Below are 22305 nucleotides of genomic sequence, written 5' to 3'. Positions count from 1 at the left end.
ATATATGTGTGTGTGTGTATAAATAGTGTTATGTATATAAAACTTTTATATATCTATAAAACATGTAGAAGAGAATTATGCTTCTTACTGTGCTTTACGATATGAGTAGTAACTTCATATAGCAAAGTAGTAGTAACTTCATCAAGCAAACCCTTGATGGTAAGCAAAGAACAAAATATAAGAAAGTACATTAGCTATTGTGAGCGTACTTTGTTTGTGGAATCTTAACAGAAATACATTGGATTTAGAGGATTTTAGTTTTTAAAGGAGGCTGCTTAGGAACCTGTCTGTGTAGAGGTTGCCTGCGACGATTTTTGTGATGATTTTTAAGAGTCTCTTGGATTTACTTTTCTGGCTGTCAATGACAAACAAGAGAAACACAGAGCACACACAGAGGTCGGCATGCACGCTAATGAGCACACCAGAGGGCTTAGACTTAGGGGTTGGCCTATCTTCAGGCGTATGTCCGGGATATATGGGAAAACTACTTGGCTAACAATCTTAAGGAAGTCAAATCAATATTCCAAATGGTTCTTGTTCAGTCAGAGAACTTCCAGCTACTCCTGAGGCTTTTTCACATTGGTTAGAAGCACAGGTATCAAATTACTCCAAGAAAATTCCAAGAAATTCTGCCCAAAGAAAATGTCTCCCCCTCCCCCTACCTCCCCTCCAACACACCACAAAACTCTGCTCTCTGGAGAATCCTAGACCAGATTTTCAAGGAACTTTGAAATTTGAATCTTTGAATTTTCAGATTTTCAGGAAACTTTAACCATCAAAGCTCATCATCTCAGGATCTGCTTCCAACTTAGGAGAGTCCTTGGGGGTGAAAGCCTTGTTCCTCTGTTTAAAGCAGTTTGAAATCTTGAGTTTGTTGTGTTTATCTGTGTGGTTTATTGTAAGTGTAATTACATTAGTGTGAAACCATACTAATTACCACCCATCCTACCAATATTTCCTAGTTACCACTACGAACTTTTAACTGTAGTCTCACTTTTTATTTTGTTGGCCCAGTATCTATGCTACACATTTTACTTGCATTATCTTATTTTATCCCCACAATAAGCTGTGAAGGAAAGTACTTCTACTATCTCAGTGGAAAGTAAGGCTCAGAGATATTCAATAACTTGATCAATGTCATATAGTTCAAATGGCCTATTTAACTACAAAGTCTGAGTTTTTAAATGTAGTATCTTGTAGCTATAGGTGGTGGCCTATATAATGTAGCCCCACATTTTGCACAAAGCCTGGTCTTCTTTTTGCATGGGCCGACTGCACTTTTCTCTCAATATAAATATCCTTAGTCTTTTGCTGATCTTCTCTTGAATAAACGAATAGGGGATATTTCAACAGGTCCCACGACAAAGGTTTCTTTACACCTAGGATGTTTTCAGAAGTGACAGCAAAAAGATGGGAAATAAACGTTAACACAGCAAAGTTTTTGTCTGGAAGTTTTATAGAACTGTTTTGGGGGTTCTGTTTTGCTGGAAAACCATGTCATGGGGGTTGGGTCAAAATGTCTATCCAGGGGTCTATTTCCAAGAAACGGTCTTCTGAGTCAATCCCAGGAAAAGGTTAGCTGCTTATCCTTTTCCTACAAGTTCCAGAAGGGAAATTTTAAAATCCAGTTTCAGTAATTCTTGGAAAAGTGGTAACAAGTTATCATGGAGGCAGTATGAAATACTAAAGAAACTGACGAAAAGTCAGATGACCTGAGCTCTGGCTCTGTCCACCTCCTATCAACTATAAGAAGTTGACTTCTCTGAACCTCAGCTTCATGTTTTAAAATACAGGACATGTTTCTACCTTACAAGGCAGTTGCAACAATTGAAATGGAAAATGCTCATTTAAGTATTACCAAGTCATAAAATACTACACAAATGGAAGGCAGTTGTTGATGATGGTAAAATTTGTGCTTTTGATACAGATACAACTAAAAGCAAAGAAAAAAGTGGCTAGTTAACTGGCTGTGTTTTCCTTTTGGAGTACCCTGTTTAACTTACTTTTTCTTTACTGAATTGATCTCATTGATTTGTTATGCAGTTAGACAACACCAAGGGAGTTTTAAAAAGCAAAACCCTGTTTCACAGCAGAGGGTAGTTTGGGCCTACGGAGTATTTCATAATTGAACTAAGGCCTCACACGATGTTGTGAGATTACACAATTATTTTGTACTGAAAGAGTAAAGAGGGTTATTTGCACATCTCTACCCTTATTCTTCGATCTTCAATTCTACTCATTTCCCCTTCAAGCAGTGTTTATTCCCAAGACAATGCTAGAAACTAATTGGACAACATTGTTTAGCTTTAAAAATCATATGTACATTTGAATTTGTGAATTCAAAAAGTTGGCAACCACTGACATGCTCTTGATCCATCTGCTGCTTTCAACCTGAAATCCCATCATAGTTTCTTTGGTAACTCCTGAGGACCATAAAACAATGGCTCCAACTTTCACTTCTTTTTGTTTGTGTGTGGGGGTGTGGGGGTGTGTGTGTGTGTGTGTTGTGGAGTCGGCAGGGGGGCAGCTGGGGAGAAGTGATCACTGGAATTCAACAAATCTCAGGTCAGACAGATCTTGACTTTGCTATTTATTGCTTTGTGGCTGTGGCCAAGTCCTGCCTTTGAGCTTCCATTTCCTTACCTGTAAAATGAGGCTAGTATATCACAGTGTTATAGGGGAGAATCAAATGAATGAAAATATATGTACTTTGAAATATGTAAAGAATTATTCTTTCCCAACTTGTGTTTCTTAGAACACAATTATACTATTTCTTTGACAAAAGTATTAAACACATGTGGAAAAGTTTTCATACTATGTTTCTTTTTAGGTAACTGGCACATTAAAAGCCCTAAAACAGTATGGCTCAGTGGAGTTTTCTGCAATGATGAAAATGTTCTGGAATAAGTGCTGTCCAATAAGATAGTCATTAGTCACTTGTGCCCACTGAGTACTGAACTGTGGCTCCTGCATCTGAATAATTGATTTTTAATTTTAATTAATTGCCATTAAGATTAAAATAGCCACATATGCTTAAAGGCTTCCATTTTGGACATTGCTGCTCTAAAAAAACTTGTAGTTAGGAAATATATTTGTTTGATTCAACCCCAGGTAGTTCAAATTCATTTGTTTATGGATGTGTGGGGTGTGTCTGTTTGTGTTTAGCATCTTTTAATATGGGTTTACTTTCCCCAGTTGGGAAATGTTGAACATTCTATCTTTACTAACACTTCTCTTTCCCTGGTCTCCAAAATTGCTACAGGCCAAGGAAACACTTTTTCCATTTCATCCCCTGGGCACACAGCCCACACAGGAGAAGAGATAGTCTTTGCCAAGAATCAGTGTCTGCATTCCAGTAAAGCAATATTCTGGCCAAACTATGTATTTTAAATCTTTGCCATAAGGAAATTAAAGTTCTTGAAGCAAATTCTTAACTTGCAACTTTTTCAACAGCAGGTAACTATTCCGATCCACAAGTACTGTCTAAACTTGGTCAGTGACAGTCATCTTGCTGTGACTGAAATTTTTAATGTAGGTATACAGTTTGAGATACACAGGAAAAGTTATTCCCATCAGGCTGTTATAAAAAGCAGATAATGATAAGCATTACTAATCTTTAAAACATGAGACCATATCCTATTGTTTCAATCCTAAGTTTATATTTCTGCCAATCTGTTTAATGAGCAAATAAACTGGGACTTAATTAAGGAAATAATGGTGCACAGTTTTATTTCTTCATGAGTTTCACTGGCCCAGTTTGGTTTTCCACTTAGAAATTCAATTCTTTAATATTAGCAAAGTATAGTATTTTCCAGCTCAATTATTAAGAACCAATAGTCTTTACTGGTAACACTTTCAAGTAATTTTAAGTAAGAATATGGAAGTTAAACATGAAAATGACGACAAAATTGCCAAGGATTCCAGAAAGAAAGCTAGAGCTACTCTATTTATTCATTAAATCAATGATCAATTCAATTAATCAAGTATATCCCAGAACCTTGTAGAAGGTGCTTGAGGAGCCTGGGGAGTGTCCTGTCCTCCCCTCCCCCAACTAAAGGTGTTTACTTTGGGTAGAGTATAGTGACCAGGCCACTGGAGAGAAGGTATTATTCCTTGAAAAGCACTTTCAGAAGACTCAGAGCCTGGCCCAGGAAAGAGTCCCATTCAAGACAGTGGAAACATGTCTCTCTTTGACAAAGGACAACCAGCTTCTTTTGGGCTGAGGTCTGGACTGGAGTCTTTACTTAGAGGCCCTTTATTATCTTTACAGTTAGGTAAGGACCCTTACATCACCCCCAAAAGATCTAAAAAAGAAATAGAGGATGGAGGTGGGGCTCTAAGCCCCAGAAATACAGAAAGGAGCACAAAGCAGTAGGTTTGGAGAAAAGACTTTTGGCGATCTTGATGACAGTGTGTAATACAGGTGCATGTCAGGGTCAGATAAGTTTGTGATATTTTGTCACTAAACCTTGCAAGGGCTCCTGGAGGGCATAGTGGTTAAGAACACAGGCCTGGGATCAGATAGATCTGAGAATGAATACCAAGTCTATCACCTCTAGCAGTGTAAACTTAGGCAAATTACTAAACATCCATGAGCCTCAGTTTTCATATCTGTAAAATGGGGGAAATAAGAGTATTCACCTCATGAGGCTGTTGTAAAAATGAAATGATGTGCATAAAGTTCTTAGCATGAAGCCAGGAAAAGAAACTATAGCTGTTGTTCTTATTGGCAAAATAAAGGCTCTCTAGGACCCTATAAAGAAACCTGCTGATTTTGTTTTAGCACAGTTTTTCAAACTTAAATTTGATTATTGAACTGTTTTCCCTTTCTGGTGAAGGAGGAGAACACCTGTGATACAAAACACTGATTTTGTGTACAGTACAGAAGATTCTCCAGTCTTTTCCTTGATTAGCTTGGATGCTCTCACTTTAAAGCTCAGAGCAATTTGCAAATGCAGAGCAAACACTGAAAGATGTGCCCTTGAAAGCAGAAGCAATGATGACTATTAAAACAGAGACAAACATACTTCCTTGGTGTCTCTTAGTAGATTCGAATAATTTAAACTTGGTCACCTCTTTCAAAGCAAATAAAAAACAAATAGCCCTTGACATCCCTGAGAAGGTACCTAACAAAAAGGACAGGAATAAGAGAGAAGGCACCAGAGGATCTTGGTAGACAAACAAGAGCATGAATGGAATGAGTGATACAGAAGAAGAATGCATTAGGAATATCGTGATCTTTCCTGGGTATGCATGGCAGTTCCCATCCTTTCATCATTAGAGAATACAAAATGAAGCTTCAAACAGGAAAATCAAAAAAATCAGATTCCATGTCAATGTTTGCATGTAGAGTCCCAAAAGGTACATTTGTGACAAACTGCTCCATCACCTGTCACCACACTTAGAACTGACCTTATAGGCTGACTAGCCTGTCAAATGATGACATCAGAGAGCAGTTTGTTTCAGTGGCAGCCTGATTAGGCTGGAGATGCAATAAGGCAGCCTCTTTTTTGCTGTCCTCTAAAATCTCCTTTTCAAATCCTACTTCTTTTTCTCTGAAATAGAGAAGTTAACATAGTTTTCCCCAATTAAAAAAAAAAAAGAAATAGAAAACACATATACCTACAAAAACCAGGGCTTTTGGAAAAAATATAGATTTATAAGCTTATAAATCAAATAATGTCTGAGGATCGAATGTATAACACGGTGATTATAGTTGATAACACTATAATGTATGATTGAAATTTGCCAAGAGAGTAGAATTTAAATGTTCTCGTCAAAAAAAAAAAGGTAAGTATGTGAGGTGATGGATGTATTAACTTGGTGGGAAGAATATTTCACAACGTATGTGTGTATCAAATCATCACATTGTACACTGTAAATATCTCATAATTTTGTCAGTTATATTTCAATAAAGTGGAAGAATTAAAAAAACAAAAAAACAAAAAAACAACTAGGGCCCCTGTGGAGACATCTGATGAGGAAATCAGACATTTAACTTGAAGCACATTTTCTGTGAAACCTGTCTTTCTAGAACTTTCCTGAATTCTAAAAATGACATCACAGCTTTCTTTAAAAAATAGAGATCTTATCCGCAGGGTGGAAGGGCACTCCTAAGGGTCAGGAGTGCAGGGCAGGACACATCCACAGACTTGCACTATGACCGCGAGCATTCAATGGACTAGGACATGCCACAGAGCACAGGACACCCACACCAAAGGAGGGATGGCTGAAGCTCTAAAGCCAACTGCCAGGCAGGAGGAGGGTGTTGCTCACACTGCAGCAGCCACGGCCATTCCCGGTCACACGAAGCACACGCAAACAGTGAGACGTACCACTGGTGATCCCCGTACCACTGCCCGAGCCGGGTCCGGGGGATGAGACCACAGTCCTGTAGGTGGGTGGTGGTGGGGGAGGCGGAGTTGCTCTCTGTCCCAACCCAAAATCTTTAGGAGATGAGATTGTTTCTAAGTAATCATCTTTAATGAAGTTCTGCTCAGCGACTTTCTTCTGGACTTCTTCTAAATTGAGCGGTGATGGTACACTGCGAGGAGGACCCGGAGGTCCTGAGGGGCCAGGAGGACCCGGGGGGCCCGGAGGTGGGGAGTCAGCTGGGTTGTCTGAGGCAGCTGGTGGGGACACCACCTTTTCCCTTGGAGTCAACTCTGGAGTAACACGTTCCGGGGATGTGTCAGAAAAATGGACCCACTTGTCTTCAGCATTAACAGCAACAGACTTGGGGGATAACACGGGGCCAAAAATGCTGTCCAAATCATTGATGGATGGTAGCTTTTCAATTTTGACCTCTGTGGCTGATTGGTCATTTCCTGTGGTTAAAGTAGTTGATTTTAAAATTTAATTGACTTTGTTAAAATTATTTGTATAGGAAGTGGGAGGGGTGAGGCAAAGCCTGATAAATAGGTTATCTTGTGAGGTGCCAAATTGGACATATTTCATGATGGAAAAATATCTTGATTGTAGTTGAAGGGGAGGAGAGAGTTCCCTGCCTCTATATTGTGAACATTACCTTTTCGGCTATTATTTACCCTTGTGTGAGGTGATCTGACTTGGCTACATCTACCATCACCAGAAGCTCCAGCATGCAACTGGTCATTCTGAGAAGGCATTCTCAGAAGTGTACAGGCTCTGGAACTGCAAATTTCAAAAGGGAGGTCCCTTTGGAAAGTCTGGCCTAATGAAATACATAGGACACAACAGAAAAAGAACTGATGGCTGAAAATCACCCTCATATTTGATGAAGATTGTCTACTCTAGCATATTAAATGAAAGTGTTTGGTGAAACCAATGATAATATATGTTAGTTAAAAAAATTATCACATCATAAGTAGTTGTATATCTTCCACCTTGAACACACCAGAAACACAGCACAAAGATTAAAGAGATATCCCCACATGAATATTTACAAATATACACAAACACACCCCACGCACCACACACATAGGATATTGAGAAGAATTGTTACATATAAACCCATTTAATAAGGAACAAAATTATAAGAAACCTTTATAATTTCTTTTCTCATCAAGTCTAACCTGTTAATACCATAGGCATAACTGATATATATATATATGAATTCATGAAATAAAAAGTCTGTTTTGCTTAAATTTTAGCATTAGCTATTCTTTTTAATTCTTACCAATAACAAGAGGAAAACTAAAACTATCTTCTATAGCTTGGCAGGAAGTAGTTGATAACTGAAATGTGAGGAATTGTACCATTTTTTAAACCAAGATTATTCAAATTAGAAATTGTTACCTAAATAATTTCAGGGCATGAGCCATTTTACATTTAAATAACCTTTTAGCTGTAAGAGTAGGCTTAGTATTCTTATATTTTCACATTTGAAAAAAGTTAACCTTCAAGGTTTCAAGGCCAAAAATAAATGGGATAGCAGTTTGCCTGGGCCACAGTATTTATAATTTCACTGCTGGTAGATTTACTTATCTCTAACATATTCATGAGAATACAAGGGGCCAAAATGATTTGAACTTGTAAACACCTTTACCTGTGCACACTGGATGACTCTCTGTTGGGTCTGAGTCAATATAAATTTCATCAGTGACTATGTCTTGCATTTGCTCTTGTTGATAAATACCCCCTCTGTAGTTATCAAACTCACCAGACTGCATAAATAGCTATGGATGAAGCTGCAATAGAATTCCAAAGGTGATGAAGAACTACATTCTAAGGACCCAGACACATAAAATAACTATTACTGCTTTTGAATTGCTAGTCCAGTAAGACTAGGTACATTATAAATTGTAGGACTCCATAGTATTGATTTTAATAGATGGTGAAAATATGCCTTAGAAGTCATCTGTCTAAAGGCATGTTGCAGTTCCTTGCCATATTTCATCATCCTTATACATCGCTTTGCCATGGGATAATAAATAATGACTACTGGGAAAAAGCCTGCACCACCCTAGCTTACCTGTATGCTGCATATTCCAGGACCCATTTTATTATTATTGTGGACTACACAATATTAATTCTAGATAAAAACTTATCAGCTCTTAGAAAAATACAAATTATGCCTTGAGACTTTTAATTCTTCAGTCATTTAAAATGAGGTCCAATGAAGTGAAATGTCAATTAAACAATGGCTTTTGATATTGAGTTTTTATTTCTCTTATCTCACAAATAAACATGGCCTTTGTTCAACAAAATTATACAGAGGAAAAAATGAGAAAGTGAACCTTCTTGTGAAACCTGGGAGTGATACTTAAAGAAGTGTACATAGTAAACTGCAGTGGAGGTAAAACTAAATGCATGTTCACGTTTAGTCTAGCCTATAGATTTCAACACATCAAAGGCATGTTGAGGTCCAGGGCCACTGCTGATTGCCACACCATCCTAGGACAGAAAAAATAAAGCTTACCTGGTCCAACTGTTAAGGGGGAGCCTGTTCGGGGTGGGGTGGCTGGTACATTTTTTGGAGGCAGTGGGGGAGGTGCTGCCAAGAGATGAGAAGCCATGCATTACTGATCACTTTCTCCCTAAGTTATGGAATATTCCCCAGATAAGCAGGATTTGGGCTATCATTCATATTCTGCTATTGGAAAAGGAATAACTATTAGCAGTCCATATATTTTTTTTAAGTTCAAAGTTTAGTGATTGAAGCAGGACTCATTCGGATTCTTCCACTTTATGATAGGAATTTGTCAAAAGAAAGTCAGATAATAGCAACAACAATATCATCATTTCATTCATTCATTCGTTTTATAAGTGTCAAAAGCCACCAAAGTCCTGTGACCTGTACTAGGAATGAAGGACATGGGGTTGAAAACAATGAGCCTTTGCTCTCAAGGAATTTACAAGGAAGACTGTGGTCCCAGGCAACTGCAATCCAGAGTGTGGTCAAGGAAAGGAGAGCAGCCTGGGTGAGGGGCTTTTAATAGAGTCAGGATATTATAGCTTGGATTGAGTCAGGAAAGATTTCTCAAAGTAATGTCTTGAATTTGGGCATATTTTTGACATCTAAAGCAAAATTATTTGGGTCAAGGAAGAATGAACAGATTCCTTTGGTGGAAATTATAGCTGAAAAAAATCCTTGGGCTACAAAAAGTATTGTCTTACAAGCCCAACCCAGACTCATCCTTTTGAACTGGGCTGTCACTTTGCGGGCAAAGTTAAGAATTTCAACAGGTAAGTCTTTTTTTTCTTTTCATTCTTTAAATGTATGTTTTCCTTTCACTGCTATATCTGGTAAATCTGACGAGTTTCCTTTTTCTTCAGGACTTCTTTCCCCAGTTACCTGGAGTAGGGGTTAGGGGCATTCTGGAATAAACAGGGCTGATGGCTCTGCTTTGAGATAAATGTGCCCTGATCTTCTGTCTCAGCTTCTCTCTCCCATATGGCATCATTCCTCTTGTTCTCCAGTTAAACTCTTTCCTCTCAAGGTGTCCTCTCTATCCTTTGAAGCCTCAGTTGTTCTGTAGGACAAGCAGAGACCTTATCTGACCTGGTTAGCTCTGTGTTGTGCGCTAGCCCATGCCTAGAATGTAGCAGGGTCTTTAGTCCACTTGCTTATCATGCCTACATAAACCTATTGAATAAATGAATGAATAAGCCTGTGAGATGTCACACAGAAGCAGCTGTGGTTCAAAGTTACTTATTTTACTTTATTTATTGTATTATTCTTGTCTCAACCGACTGTCCTAGGCCCCTTAACTCTAATGCTTATTAGAATCATACCTCTTCTCAATATTAAACAGTCCAAATGTTGCTTACGTAGACTTCCTAAGGCTTGCCTAATTTCACTATGCAGACAGACAGTAAAATGAGTCACTTATTTTTCCAGACAGAGCAGACACATAACTTACTTCCAGTGGGAAAAGGCCTTGTTAACTTTGGCGACTCCACGCTTGGATTAATTGGTTGGCCTGGACCCCATATCTCAGGCTGATCTAAAAGAACTGGAAACATAAAAAGAAAATTTCCCCGGGTGAGTTGAAAAAAGAAACATCCTGATTTTAGAATTTATAATTTCAAGTTAAAGTGGAGCTTGACAAAATTATTTCTGCCTTGCCTCAGTCCTAGTAAATTAACTTAGAGATGTGCTGTTCCTGATTCTCTTCAATCAGAGAATGGAAAAAACAGCAGGGTGTGCATGTTTGTGTGTGTGTGTGAGCCCGTGTGCAGATGGGGTATCTGTGTGTGGACATACAGCTAAACAAAAACTTGCAAAACAGAGTGTCTGCATTCTTTTCCTGGTGGGTCACTTAAGGACATTCTAAATATCAGTACGTTTCTGGTACCCACTTGAAAATACAGGCATTATTCCCATGGACACTTGTTTTAAGTTGGTTTATTAAAGTTTGCCAAGAATATGCTTCAAGAATGAAAATGTCTGAATTCTGTACAGTTCTTCTCACCTTTAAAGGATCTTATGGGATCTTTAAACAAGTCTTTTACAACATTATAAAGAGAAATGAAATTATTTAGAAAGGGTGAACATGTTAAAAGAACCAGAAAAATAAACAAGTGCTTAGCCATCTAAGGGCTTCCTGTTGGCTCAGTGGTAAAGAACCTGCCTGCCAATGCGGGAGATACAAGAGATGTGGGTTCGATCCTGGGGTTGGGAAGATCAGGGGAGGAGGAACTGTCAACTCACTCCAGTGTTCTTGCCCAGAGAATCCCTTGGACAGAGGAGCCTGGCAGGCTACAGTCCGTAGAGTTGCAAAGAGTTGGATGGGACAGAGTATGCATGCATGCAGACATCTAAAGTCAATCAGGGCAATTGGTATTAGGCCTAAGGACAATGAATCTAATATTTCATCTATTTTTTGTTTCTTCCTTCTGACTTTTTTTGTTGCTATGGTAGCAATATGATACACTAGTTCTCATCATCTCTCATGTGCCAGGGTCTCTGTAAGCACTGCCTGTGATTCATTATGTTGTAAAACACAGGCTGGGAATTAGTTGGATGTGGATTTGATCCAGCCTCCATGGGGTCGCAAAGAGTTGGACACGACTGAGCGACTGAACTGAACCGAACTACTAGGACCTTGGGCAATTCATTTAACCTCTGAGCTTCCCTTCTTTCAGTGCAGAGATAGTAAGAACCATCTCTAAGAGTTAGTATAAGTATTAAAGGAGGTAATGTATATAAATATAATGTACACAAAATACCTATCACAAGGCCAATAGCTATTATGATTTTTCAGTCCTCACCATACCACCACGTGGTTGATGTTGAGGAAACCAAAGATGACAGTGATTAAACAACGCGCTCAGCAACATGTGGTGAACATAGAAGAGCTAAGGTCTGGTCCCAGGCACGCATACCTAACTCCAAAAAACGCACTTTCCTCTCAGGCCTTGTAAACTAGTGATAGAAGAATCAATCAAAAATGTAAGAGTGGGTAGATAAGAAAAGTAGGTGGAAGAGCTAGTATGCTTGGTGCCAAGGTTGGAACTTTACAGAACTTCAGGGGCTGAAAGCACCTAGAGCATAATCAGGCCAGGCTTATTGTGTGTCTCCTCTTCATCACAGACCTCAGTGATGGTCTTAGCTTTGTTTTTTGTTTTAACACGAAAGCATACATTGTCCAATGATCTGACACAGCATTTTGTTTTTTCCATGGATTCAGTGTGGGATACCACTTTGATTTCTAAGAACTGTTTTCTATTTTGTATATCAGGTTTCCATATATGATGGAATTTTTTAATAGGTAGATTCAAACATAGCAAATCAAACCACCTTCAGTTACTACACATATCAGTAAAAGTGAGACTGATCCCAGATGAGTTAATAAGACAACTGAGCAACCTTAATGCTGGGTCCCCTTTCCTTATGGATTCTAAGTTGCAGACATTTAAATCACTGAAGGAGTATTTAGGGATGTTCCTTATTCACTTTCCTAACTACATGATTGAAAAATACTCAGTTGTGGCTGCCTGCTAGTTGTCTCCCAGGATCCATTCTCCATTTCTGCTACAGTTAAGGCTTAGCTGGCCAGATGGCACTAAATTCTTTCTGATGGGCTCTGGCTGGAAGTGGTGTGCGTCTCTTCCAGGTTTTGCTCTTACAGAATTGGCAGTGAGTTCCATGGGTCCTCCCTGACACTTCTTTCTTCTGACTGGAACATAATGAGAATTTGAGCAGCCCCCTTGCACCCAGAAGTGAAGGCCACATGCTGGGGATGGCAGAGCTCCCCTTCCAGTCCTATATTTTGTACTTTAAGACTGTTTACATGAAACAGAAATAAAATCTATCTTGTTTAATTTACTATACTTTGGAGTCTCTTTGTCACTATCTGAGCCTACTCATTATGCTTTTAATTCTTATCGTCCTCAGCATTTTAATCTCCTTCACCAATGGGTCTTAGAAAAATCATTTTATTATACGCAATCACAGTGTTCTTAAATGATTTTTTATAAAAAAACATTCCATGTTATCAAACAGCTGCTGGAGATCCATGCATTAGACCTACATACATCTTAGGAACAGGTTAGATCCCTTTCATAAGGAGTTTATGTCAGTAAGGTATACATTATTCACAGCCATCCAAAAATGGTTAATATTTAAAAGTTAAAATATTTAATTCTAGGAATTAAATTTAGTAGGTAAATCCAACAATAACAGCCAAAATGATATTTCTCTCATAACATCTTTTTTCTAAGTTGTTAAATGATTTAAGGTCATTCCTGGGTCTTGAGTTTGCAAACAGTGTCTGTTCTGTGAGCAGTCCAATTGACACCTCCACTGATGAGGTGGACAAGAGAGAAAATGTGGTCATAGAGGCTAGATCACAATGACAGTGATTATGATCAGGAATTTGAAGGTCTGGCTCCATAGTGATAGCAGTTTGGTTCATAAACCACCTACTCCCTGACCAGTGGGTTGTACAGATTTTCAGTAATTCTTATTGAAAGAAGAGTGAACTTGTTGAAGAGTGAACTTGTTAGCTCTTAGCTACCTCTGGAGGTAAAATTTCAAATCCTGAAATACTAAGAGGTCTGCAAACTAAACTCCCATGCTGATAACACACCTAGATCAGAACTATTCTTTCACATGAAGATCTAGTGATACATCAAAAACATGCCTCAAAACACATTTACTCTAGACGAGTTATACTTTATTGAAAAGAAAAACAAATCCATAGATACACAGTTTTTCCTACCTTCTGTCTTCTGTTCATCAAAAGCTGATTCTAATGGTGGACCAAAGAGGGGAGCAAGCGCCGTGGTGTCCTCTGAAGGTTTTTTGCTAAACCACACACATTACAGCAAAACATAGAGAAAGGAAATATTAATGTCAAAAGAGATATAAAGCCCTCAAATATCTTCCACAGTAAGGCTGATGTACGTGTGCACTTAGGTACATATATAAATATGCACTCACGCTCTGGAGAGGCTAAAAAGCATATATATGAAGATGTCAAATGTATGTGGATAAAAGAATTAGTAAGAGGTAAGATCCCTGGTTCTCAATGGGGTGCCAGGGGGCTGGTCCAACAGAAATAAGACAGAAAGAAACTCTTTAAAAGCATCAGATTCTCTAAACCTAGAAGAGATAATACTAAAGATAACTGTTTACTGCAAAGCACCTTCTTCTCATAAGATCTCAAAAACCATTTATATCTGTCTTCATTGCATCTCTGTGTTGTAGGCAATGCAGAGCATGGTCAGCGAATGTCAGGCACAGGGAAATTAAGGAACAAGCCACCAGGAAGTTCATCTTTGAATAAGAAACTTAGTCTACCAACTTTTAACTTCATCCTCCCCCCTCCACCCTACACAGTAGACTAATTATAATCTCCTAACACCTTAATATTGCACGTCTCAGAAAGAGAAGAATATTGAAAAATCAGGGAGAAAAGAAGGGTAAAAAGTTCAGTGCTCATCCTTTTAACTAATTATTGCTTAAATTGACTATTAACAAAAGGCGCATAAATTGTCTCCGTTTCTTCCCCAGACCTGATTTCTCTCATTGGTTCTAATTAGTTTTGTGTGTTTGCTGGGGGATAAGAGGTGAAGAGGAGAGGAGAGGGGTTAAAGGAGGAGGGAAAGGTAAAAGGATCTAGCATTTAGATAGAAATAGGAGTCTTTGCAGGGAAACACCGCTTATGTTCACAAGACTTACTTATCCCAGGGATTACACAGTATGAAAATATAATGCCTTGCCAAAATCAGAAAACAAAATAGAACATTCTTCTGGTGTCTGATGTAGAATGTATCACAAAACTGTATCCAACTAAACAGGCTGCTCTTTTTTAAAATACTTTTAATTGCAAAATAATTGGTTTACAATGTTGTGTTGGTTTCTGCCATACAAAAATGTACATCAGCCATAAATGTACAAATGTCACCTCCCTCTTGAACCTCCTTCCTACCCATCCCCCATCTCACCCCTCTGTGTCGTCACAGAGCACCAGGTTGAGCTTCCTGTGTTATACAGCGACTGCCATTACCATATTTTCATATGGTAATATACATACATCAATGCTATTCTCCATTTGTCCCACCCACTCCTTCCCTCGTTGGGGCCACAGTTCTGTTCTCTACATCTGTGTCTCTATTCCTGACCTGCAAATAGGTTCATCAGTAGCATTTTTCTAGATCCCATATATATCCATTAATATATGATATTTGTTTTGTTCTTTCTGACTTACTTCACTCTGTATAACAGGCTCTAGGTTCATCCACCTCACTAAAACGGACTCAAATTCATTTCTCTTTGTGGATGAGTAATATTCCATTGTATGTATGAACCACAACTTCTTTTATCCATTTGTTTGTTGATGGACATCTAGGTTGTTTCCATGTCCTGGCTGATGTAAATAGTGCTGCAGTGAATACTGGGGTACACGTGTCTTTTTGAATCATGGTTTTCTCAGGTTATATGCCCAGTAGTGGGATTGTTGCATCATACGGTAATTTTATTCCTAGTTTTTAAAGGAATCTTCCTACTGTCTTCCATAGTGGCTGTAACAATTTACATTTCCACCAACAGGATAAGAGGGTTCCCTTTCACCACACCCTCTCCAGGGTTTATTGTTTGTAGGCTTTTTGATGACGGCATTCTGTCCCATGTGAGGTGATACCTCATTGTAGTTTTGATTCACATTTCTCTAATAATAACAGGCTACTATTTGTAGGGCAATATAATCATAGTTCAGATCAGCATTCCATATACCAAATGATGTCTTCCCGTAGACCTTTAACTCTGTCATTAGTGTAGGGTTGCATATTCTGATAGATGTTACTTTAGATGACTACAGCTGCTACTGCTGCTGCTAAGTTGCTTCAGTTGTTTCCGACTCTGTGCGACCCCAGAGATGGAAGCCCACCAGGCTCCACTGTCCTTGGGATTCTCCAGGCAAGAACACTGGAGTGGGTTGCTATTTCCTTCTCCAATGCATGAAAGTGCAAAGTGAAAGGGAAGTCGCTCAGTCGTGTCCGACTCTTAGCGACCCCATGGACTACAGCCTACCAGGCTCCTCCATCCATGGGATTTTCCAGGCAAGAGTGCTGGAGTGGGGTGCCATTGCCTTCTCCGAGATGACTACAGAGTACTTCCTTAATGGTCTCCTTCAGGCTTCACTTAGGCGAAATGATAACATATTTAAATCTGCGATGACCTACACACAGAGCAGACCCTTTGTTATTAGATGCTGAGAGTTTAGCTCAAAGGAGATTTGTTCCATTGTTACTAGTGCATGATACCTTGCATAAAACACAACTAACATCTTTCATGCTCACCTTATGAGCTCTGGAGTTGGTGTGGAACGCCTGGGTCTCGCTACTTCTTCACCTGATGCATAGGACAAAGAAAGTTTTTAGGCGTATTTTTACCATTTTTTTCTTTTATGTCTTATGAGCTATGTTTGAAAACAGAGATTTAAATCCCACAAATAGGCAACTCCATGTGAAAACTTTGCAAGACAAACCCAGGAACAAACTCCCCTGGCAATGCAACAGTCATATATTAGGCATAAGTAGTGGCATTTTCTTTGGCATTTATAAAACCTTATCAAGGAATTACCATGATGAGCCATCAAATGGAAGATTTGTACACTGCAGAGCTTAGTGGAATAGCACACTGTTCTTTGAATGCCTGTTGCCTTGATCAGTTCTGCATTTCAATTACCATGAGAATACCAAGTCAGGCCATATGTACACAGTACATGAATCCAGCATTCTCTGCCTGTTCTTTTCTTGAAATGCCAAGAAAATGTTATACTTTTAACTAGGAACCATTTATTTAAAATTTCCTAGAATGTGCTGTATGCAGCAGAAGAAAATCATGCCACATGTATATTATAACCTATCTCACATCACTTTGGTGTACTAAAATTTTCATATCAAATACACAAGAATGGGTATTGCAGCTACCTTCAGTTCCTTCTGCCCTCCTCCTCTCCCTACTCCAATTAGCAAACACACATTTGATTAAATTCATTTCTGAAGTCAAATGATACAGCATGTGTGCTCAGTCGCTTCAGTTGTGTCCAACTCTTTGTGACCCCATGGACTGTAGCCTGCCAGGATCCTCTGTCCATGGAGATTCTCCAGGCAAGAATATTGGAGTGAATTGCCATTTCCTTCTCCAAGGAAGGTAATAGCAATGTTTATTCAAAAACATATTCACTTTTAGGATTTAAATATTAATCATTCAGAACCCACTGAGCCCTTTTACCATTATAGGATTTCTTTGCTGTAGACATTCATCAGCCTTAAAAATCAAGCTAAGAATTTATATGTCAAATGTGTATATACTCCAAGATCCAGGGAACTGTTTCGTCTTTTAAATTGTACTCTATTTCTGGTAGCTAAGATATACTTACTGGATAAGTTCCTTTTAATTGCACCCTAGAATTAGAAATAGACACTATAAGGTTTAAGACCACATATACGTACAATATGTATATTTCTGTCATTGCAATTAAACTGAACTTAAAGAAATGCAGATGGAGAAAAATGAATTTTTTTTCAGCGTTGCATTCAAGTTAAAAATTATAGACACCCACATATAAATAAATTTTTCACTTTACTTAACGGTTACCGAGAGGAGGGAAAAGTAATAAATATTCCAAACCAGGGGAAAAAAAAAAAAACAAAAAACCCTTACCTGGGTAGATTTAGTAAATTAAAGTAAAAAAAAAAAAAAATCTTGAGATCTAGCATACAAGAAAGTATATCCAAGTTTAACTTATGTTTAATTTTTAAAATTATATGTATGAGGTGTATTCTCTTCTCTTATTGAATGGGGTCCATAAGCTGCTTGTAGAAACAGTCATTAGTTGACTAATGCAATTTTTAAAGATGCATGTGGAAAATGTTAAAAACAAGGAAAATTTGAAGGCATTACCTCTGAATGGACTGATCTATTCAGGTAACCAGAGAATTCCATTCTTCCCCACTAACGCTCTCTACCTCAGTTTCTTTTACATGCCTGCCATGGGGGCACCGATCTATCAAGTGGGAATCATTCCTTTAGCTCAAGGCATTGTGATCCTATTGGAATGCAAATTTCCCTGGCAAGGATAATCTGGCAAGAATAATCTGAGAAGGTCATTTTCAGATTTTTTTCAGGCCCTAGCAGAAACTTTTTTTGGTAATAAAGGATTAGTTCAAAATCACCATGAAAGGTTCTTAGAATGTGATGCTTCCAGAAAAGTAGACCACTAGAAGCATGGTCTCATAAGATGGGCATGGGTTGGCAGGGCCTCCTTAGGAGAATGACAGGGGCAGAGTTTAGGATGGGGAACTGTAAGAACAAGAAACTTCTCAAAACTCATACAATTAAAAGTTTGGTGGGTGATAGCCAAACACACATTTATTTCTACTCCTACTTTAGTAAAGGCTCAATCTGGTGGTCACAGATTTTTCTTCTCTCAAATGATAGCATAACAACTTAGGACAAATATAGCGTCTCTGTAACAGACCTGTAAGAATCTTCTTTCCCTCTTTCCTAAGGTTTTATCAAAATTTTGTCTCATTTTGAAGTCATTTGTAATAGCGGAACAGTTTCAGCATGAATAAGGATCCACTAGATGTTTTCTGATGACTGGCCTAATCTCTCAAACTATATTTTCTGGCTTGTTTTGCCTAATAATATAATTTGCATACATGTGCCACATAGAGATTATTATGTTATTAGGAAAAATCTTTTTAAATTAATAAATACTTTATTTAACAAACATTTTAAATCAGTATTTTAAATTAACACACTTGTTTTAATTAATGCCTATATTAAATAAATATGATCATTTAAATTAGCTACGGTCATTATGAGAGTTTTGATACAGGTTGGCTTTTGGAAAATAAGACTCCATAGACAAAATAATAAGACAACAATTGTTTAAATGTAATTCAAATGGTTTTTCAGGTTGGAGAGCCTCAAATAGTCAGATTTTTATTAAAAAGGTCTGAAGGAAAAGATTGGGGCTTTAGGTCCAAGTAGTCAATCATGAGGTTGACATTGAGGGAATAGGACCTATTTAGTATAAAGAGACCTGAAATTAAGGAGCTGGGGGACCCCAGAAGCTGTATTGAAGACCTTTTGATCTCTGTCTTACCCCTTTATTTAAAATGTAATACTCATGAAACCAAGAAAGACATACAGTTTATTTGTTTGGTATTTGTTGGTATTCATCATTTCCCAGTGTATCAATTCATTTGAAAGACATTTATTGCTGAGAGGTACTAGACAAGAAGCCCCTGTAATATTTTACTAAATATTCCTCATGAATGAACAATCACTATTCAAGAGGAAGCAAGACATGGCAGAAATATGCAAGCAAACTGTTATTTAGAAATTAGAAAGAATAAAATCACATCAATTTAGAAAGGAACAGATGTTCGAACCATCAGCAGTAAGCATTCATCAACAGAAAAGAAAGTCCCATTGTCCCTGGATCTGGCATACAGATCTCTGATGGCCTTGATGTCAATGCAGGACAAATCCAAAGCAAGGTTAAGGTGATACTGACCACACAAACCACATTCAGGAAAAACGCCTATTGATTCTAAAACCTTCTCCTCCCTAAGTGACCACATCTTCCTTCTCTAAAGGACTGTCATTATAGGTAGACTGTGAACAGACTTACCGCATTTTGAATTAGTTAATTCACTCTTTTCCTTTTACTAAAAAAAGGAGTAACTTGCCATAATCTGAGACGTTACCCAACTGCTGGACTGGAATCAGCCATATGGTCCCTGCAGGTGGTATTTTTGATCATCAACTCTGTGGCTTAATCAGAGAACCACAGCTTGTCAGCTGGCACAGAATATTTGCCTCCAGGAGTAACTGATTGATCAAATTGGCATAGGCCTAATTTCCAAGCGCATTATTTCAGTTCCATTACCTCTCTCAAGGGACTGACCAGGCAGGTGGAGGTTATTTCAAACATAGCAAAGACTCTTCTTGTTGCTTCAAATTTATCACACTTTCAACCTGAGGAAACTGACTAAGATTTACTCTGGACAGTGCAAACTGATACTGGTTTGTCGCCAGTGATGAAATATATATATGTGATAACCTAGAAAGATTGACTTTAAAGCATGTCTATTTCTCCAAAGATAAAAATTATGATTATGCATGATTGTATATCAGTATACTGACAAATATGAGTTATGATCCAAGGACTTACATTAAATTTAGGTTTGAAAACAATGTGGCTTACACATTCCTGGTTTTCTTTATAGTTTTCTTATTCTATTATCACCTTGCTATAAATGTCTATGCTGATTTCTGGATAATCTCCAGAGCTTGCATACATGCACACCACACACACACACACACACACACACACACACTCACACACTCACACACACCACATTTTTCACATTTAGCACTGGGATTTGGGATACCTATTGTATTAGTTTAGTTTGTTATGGAAACATGCTCTGATGATCCTAAAACATGCTCTTGACACATATAAGACCAGAGATTTACAGCCACTAAACCTAATTTGTCTGCCTCATTTACACTGGGTTATCATAAATTTAATAAGACAAACTGGCCACCTTGCCTAGGCAACAGTTATCTCTATAAAGGTTTAAGGTAAAAATGTTGAGGGTTCTTACCGGGCTGCGCCTCTGTGATCAGCAAAAAGGAAGAGAGAACAGATACCTAGTCAGAGAATGATGGATCAGTCAACAGGCTTGGGTAATAGAAGACTTCATAAACAACTAACTAAACACTCACTCCAAGTAATCAGGACAAAGGAAGGCAGACAGTCATTGTGTTTGTGGCTTAGTTAAATCAAGGAGGTTTTGGAGAACTTTAAAGGGAATATATCCACTGTATGATATAGCTTTGCTAATGGGTACCAGTTTCAGTTATGTGTACGTACAGACAAAGCAGAAACATACAAGAAAACTTTACTGATAGCTCTAAATGTCTTGTCATAAGGAGTTTTCTTCATAATGTTTGAGGAGGGGAATTTTAGAGACGGTAGTACAGAGAAAACTGTTTTCCCACACAATAGAGTGTTAGCACACATCATAGATGTGATGGATTTCTCACATAATTCAGGCTTTAATCAGAGTCTCCAAAAATCAGAGAGCAGAGTAAGAGATACCTCTTCTTTGCCTGGTTTTTCTCTTTAGTGTTCGGTGAAATGAGTGCTGATAAGAACTTTTTAAAAAGTCTGTATTCTTGGCCTAGTGCCTTAAGCAGCCTCTACAAATGGGTAGACTGTGACGGGGAAGATGAGGAGCTCCTGAGAAGTGCAGGGGGAATGATAAAAACTGTCCAGCAGCAATAAAACACTGTGGGCCAGATGCCTGGAAAAATACAAGATGCTGACATTCAACTTCTTTCTTTCACTCTTCAAACCTTGATCATGGCTGCTATCAATTTACCCCAACAACCTCTGGTTGCTCTCCCTCTTTAGGCTTTGTCTTTAGTAACAAGAGTGACTGTGATGCGAATGGAGAAGCAGCTGTTTCTCAGTTTCATTTTCAGGAATATGGCTTAGCCCACGAGTTCACCAGAGGTTGCCTGGAACCCAGTACTGGCCAAATTTCAAAATCTGGGCAGGAAGCACAAACTCAGAAATATCTAGAAGGTTGCTTAATGAAAAAGATGATTCTACCCTCTAGAACACAGACAAGAAATAAAAACCTATAGTCATGTATACCTGGGGGCTTCCACGGATCTCTAGGCCAACTGCCTCTGTGATATAGAGAGCAAAGTGAGGCTTTGAGGTCCAGAGCTAGGAAGTGGATACAACCAGAAACAGAATTTAGAGCTCAGGTCTGCTAAACTCATGTTTTTTCTAGGACACCAAGCCTGATGTTGTTGGAGGACTCCAAAGACAGGGAGCCAGGAACTGGTAAGTAAGCTAGGATTTTAGAAATACTTACTCTAGTTGATTTTACTTGAAATATTTTAGATGTTATTATGTGCCATAGTTTTCTGATTCTGTTCCATATTGATCCCACCTTTCTTATAAATATATGCATGATGCAATTTAAATAAAATTAGAAAAAAGGACACATGAATATGTATTTCTTGGCTTAAATTCTTTTACTGACAAATTGTTACTGTCTTTTGAGAGAAATTCAAGCACTCTTTTATATAAAGATTTAGAGTTTATAATTCTTTACTGACCAGGCTAAAGTTCTTCTCTAAAGAACTTTGTGGGCATTTATGATTTTAGCTTTAATTTCATGACAAACAATTCATTCTTAAAAGCAGCATAAAATACAGCAAAGAGGGGATTAAAATTGATGCAATTTCCCCCAAGATGATTATGAGAAATAATGCAAAATAAAATGTATATTTCAACTATGCAGAGGCAGAAACTTAAATTCAATAATCTTTACTAA

At 38.2% G+C, this 22305-nt stretch overlaps 1 protein-coding gene across 3 annotated transcripts in view; it reads right to left on the bottom strand.

Annotated features, from left to right (window-relative positions):
* The window catches only part of SGIP1 (SH3-domain GRB2-like (endophilin) interacting protein 1), a 233732-nt gene that overhangs the window by 67614 nt on the left and 143813 nt on the right, over positions 1–22305 (bottom strand). For 2 of the 3 annotated variants that reach the window (XM_010850274.1, XM_010850275.1), the window contains 5 exons: positions 17313–17337; positions 16228–16279; positions 13647–13732; positions 10344–10436; positions 8900–8974 (listed from right to left, as the gene is read on the bottom strand). In XM_010850274.1, the coding sequence (XP_010848576.1) occupies positions 8900–8974; positions 10344–10436; positions 13647–13732; positions 16228–16279; positions 17313–17337 (331 nt within the window). Of the gene's footprint in view, positions 1–6335; positions 6828–8899; positions 8975–10343; positions 10437–13646; positions 13733–16227; positions 16280–17312; positions 17338–20556; positions 20569–22305 lie in introns of all 3 variants that reach the window. The other variant, XM_010850276.1, reaches the window with a different exon arrangement.

Source organism: Bison bison, unplaced genomic scaffold (genome assembly GCF_000754665.1).
Source record: "Bison bison bison isolate TAMUID 2011002044 unplaced genomic scaffold, Bison_UMD1.0 scf7180017864290, whole genome shotgun sequence".
Classification (NCBI taxonomy): domain Eukaryota; kingdom Metazoa; phylum Chordata; class Mammalia; order Artiodactyla; family Bovidae; genus Bison; species Bison bison.
Note: the sequence above shows the minus strand (reverse complement) of the source record. Positions and strands in the feature narration are given on the sequence as shown.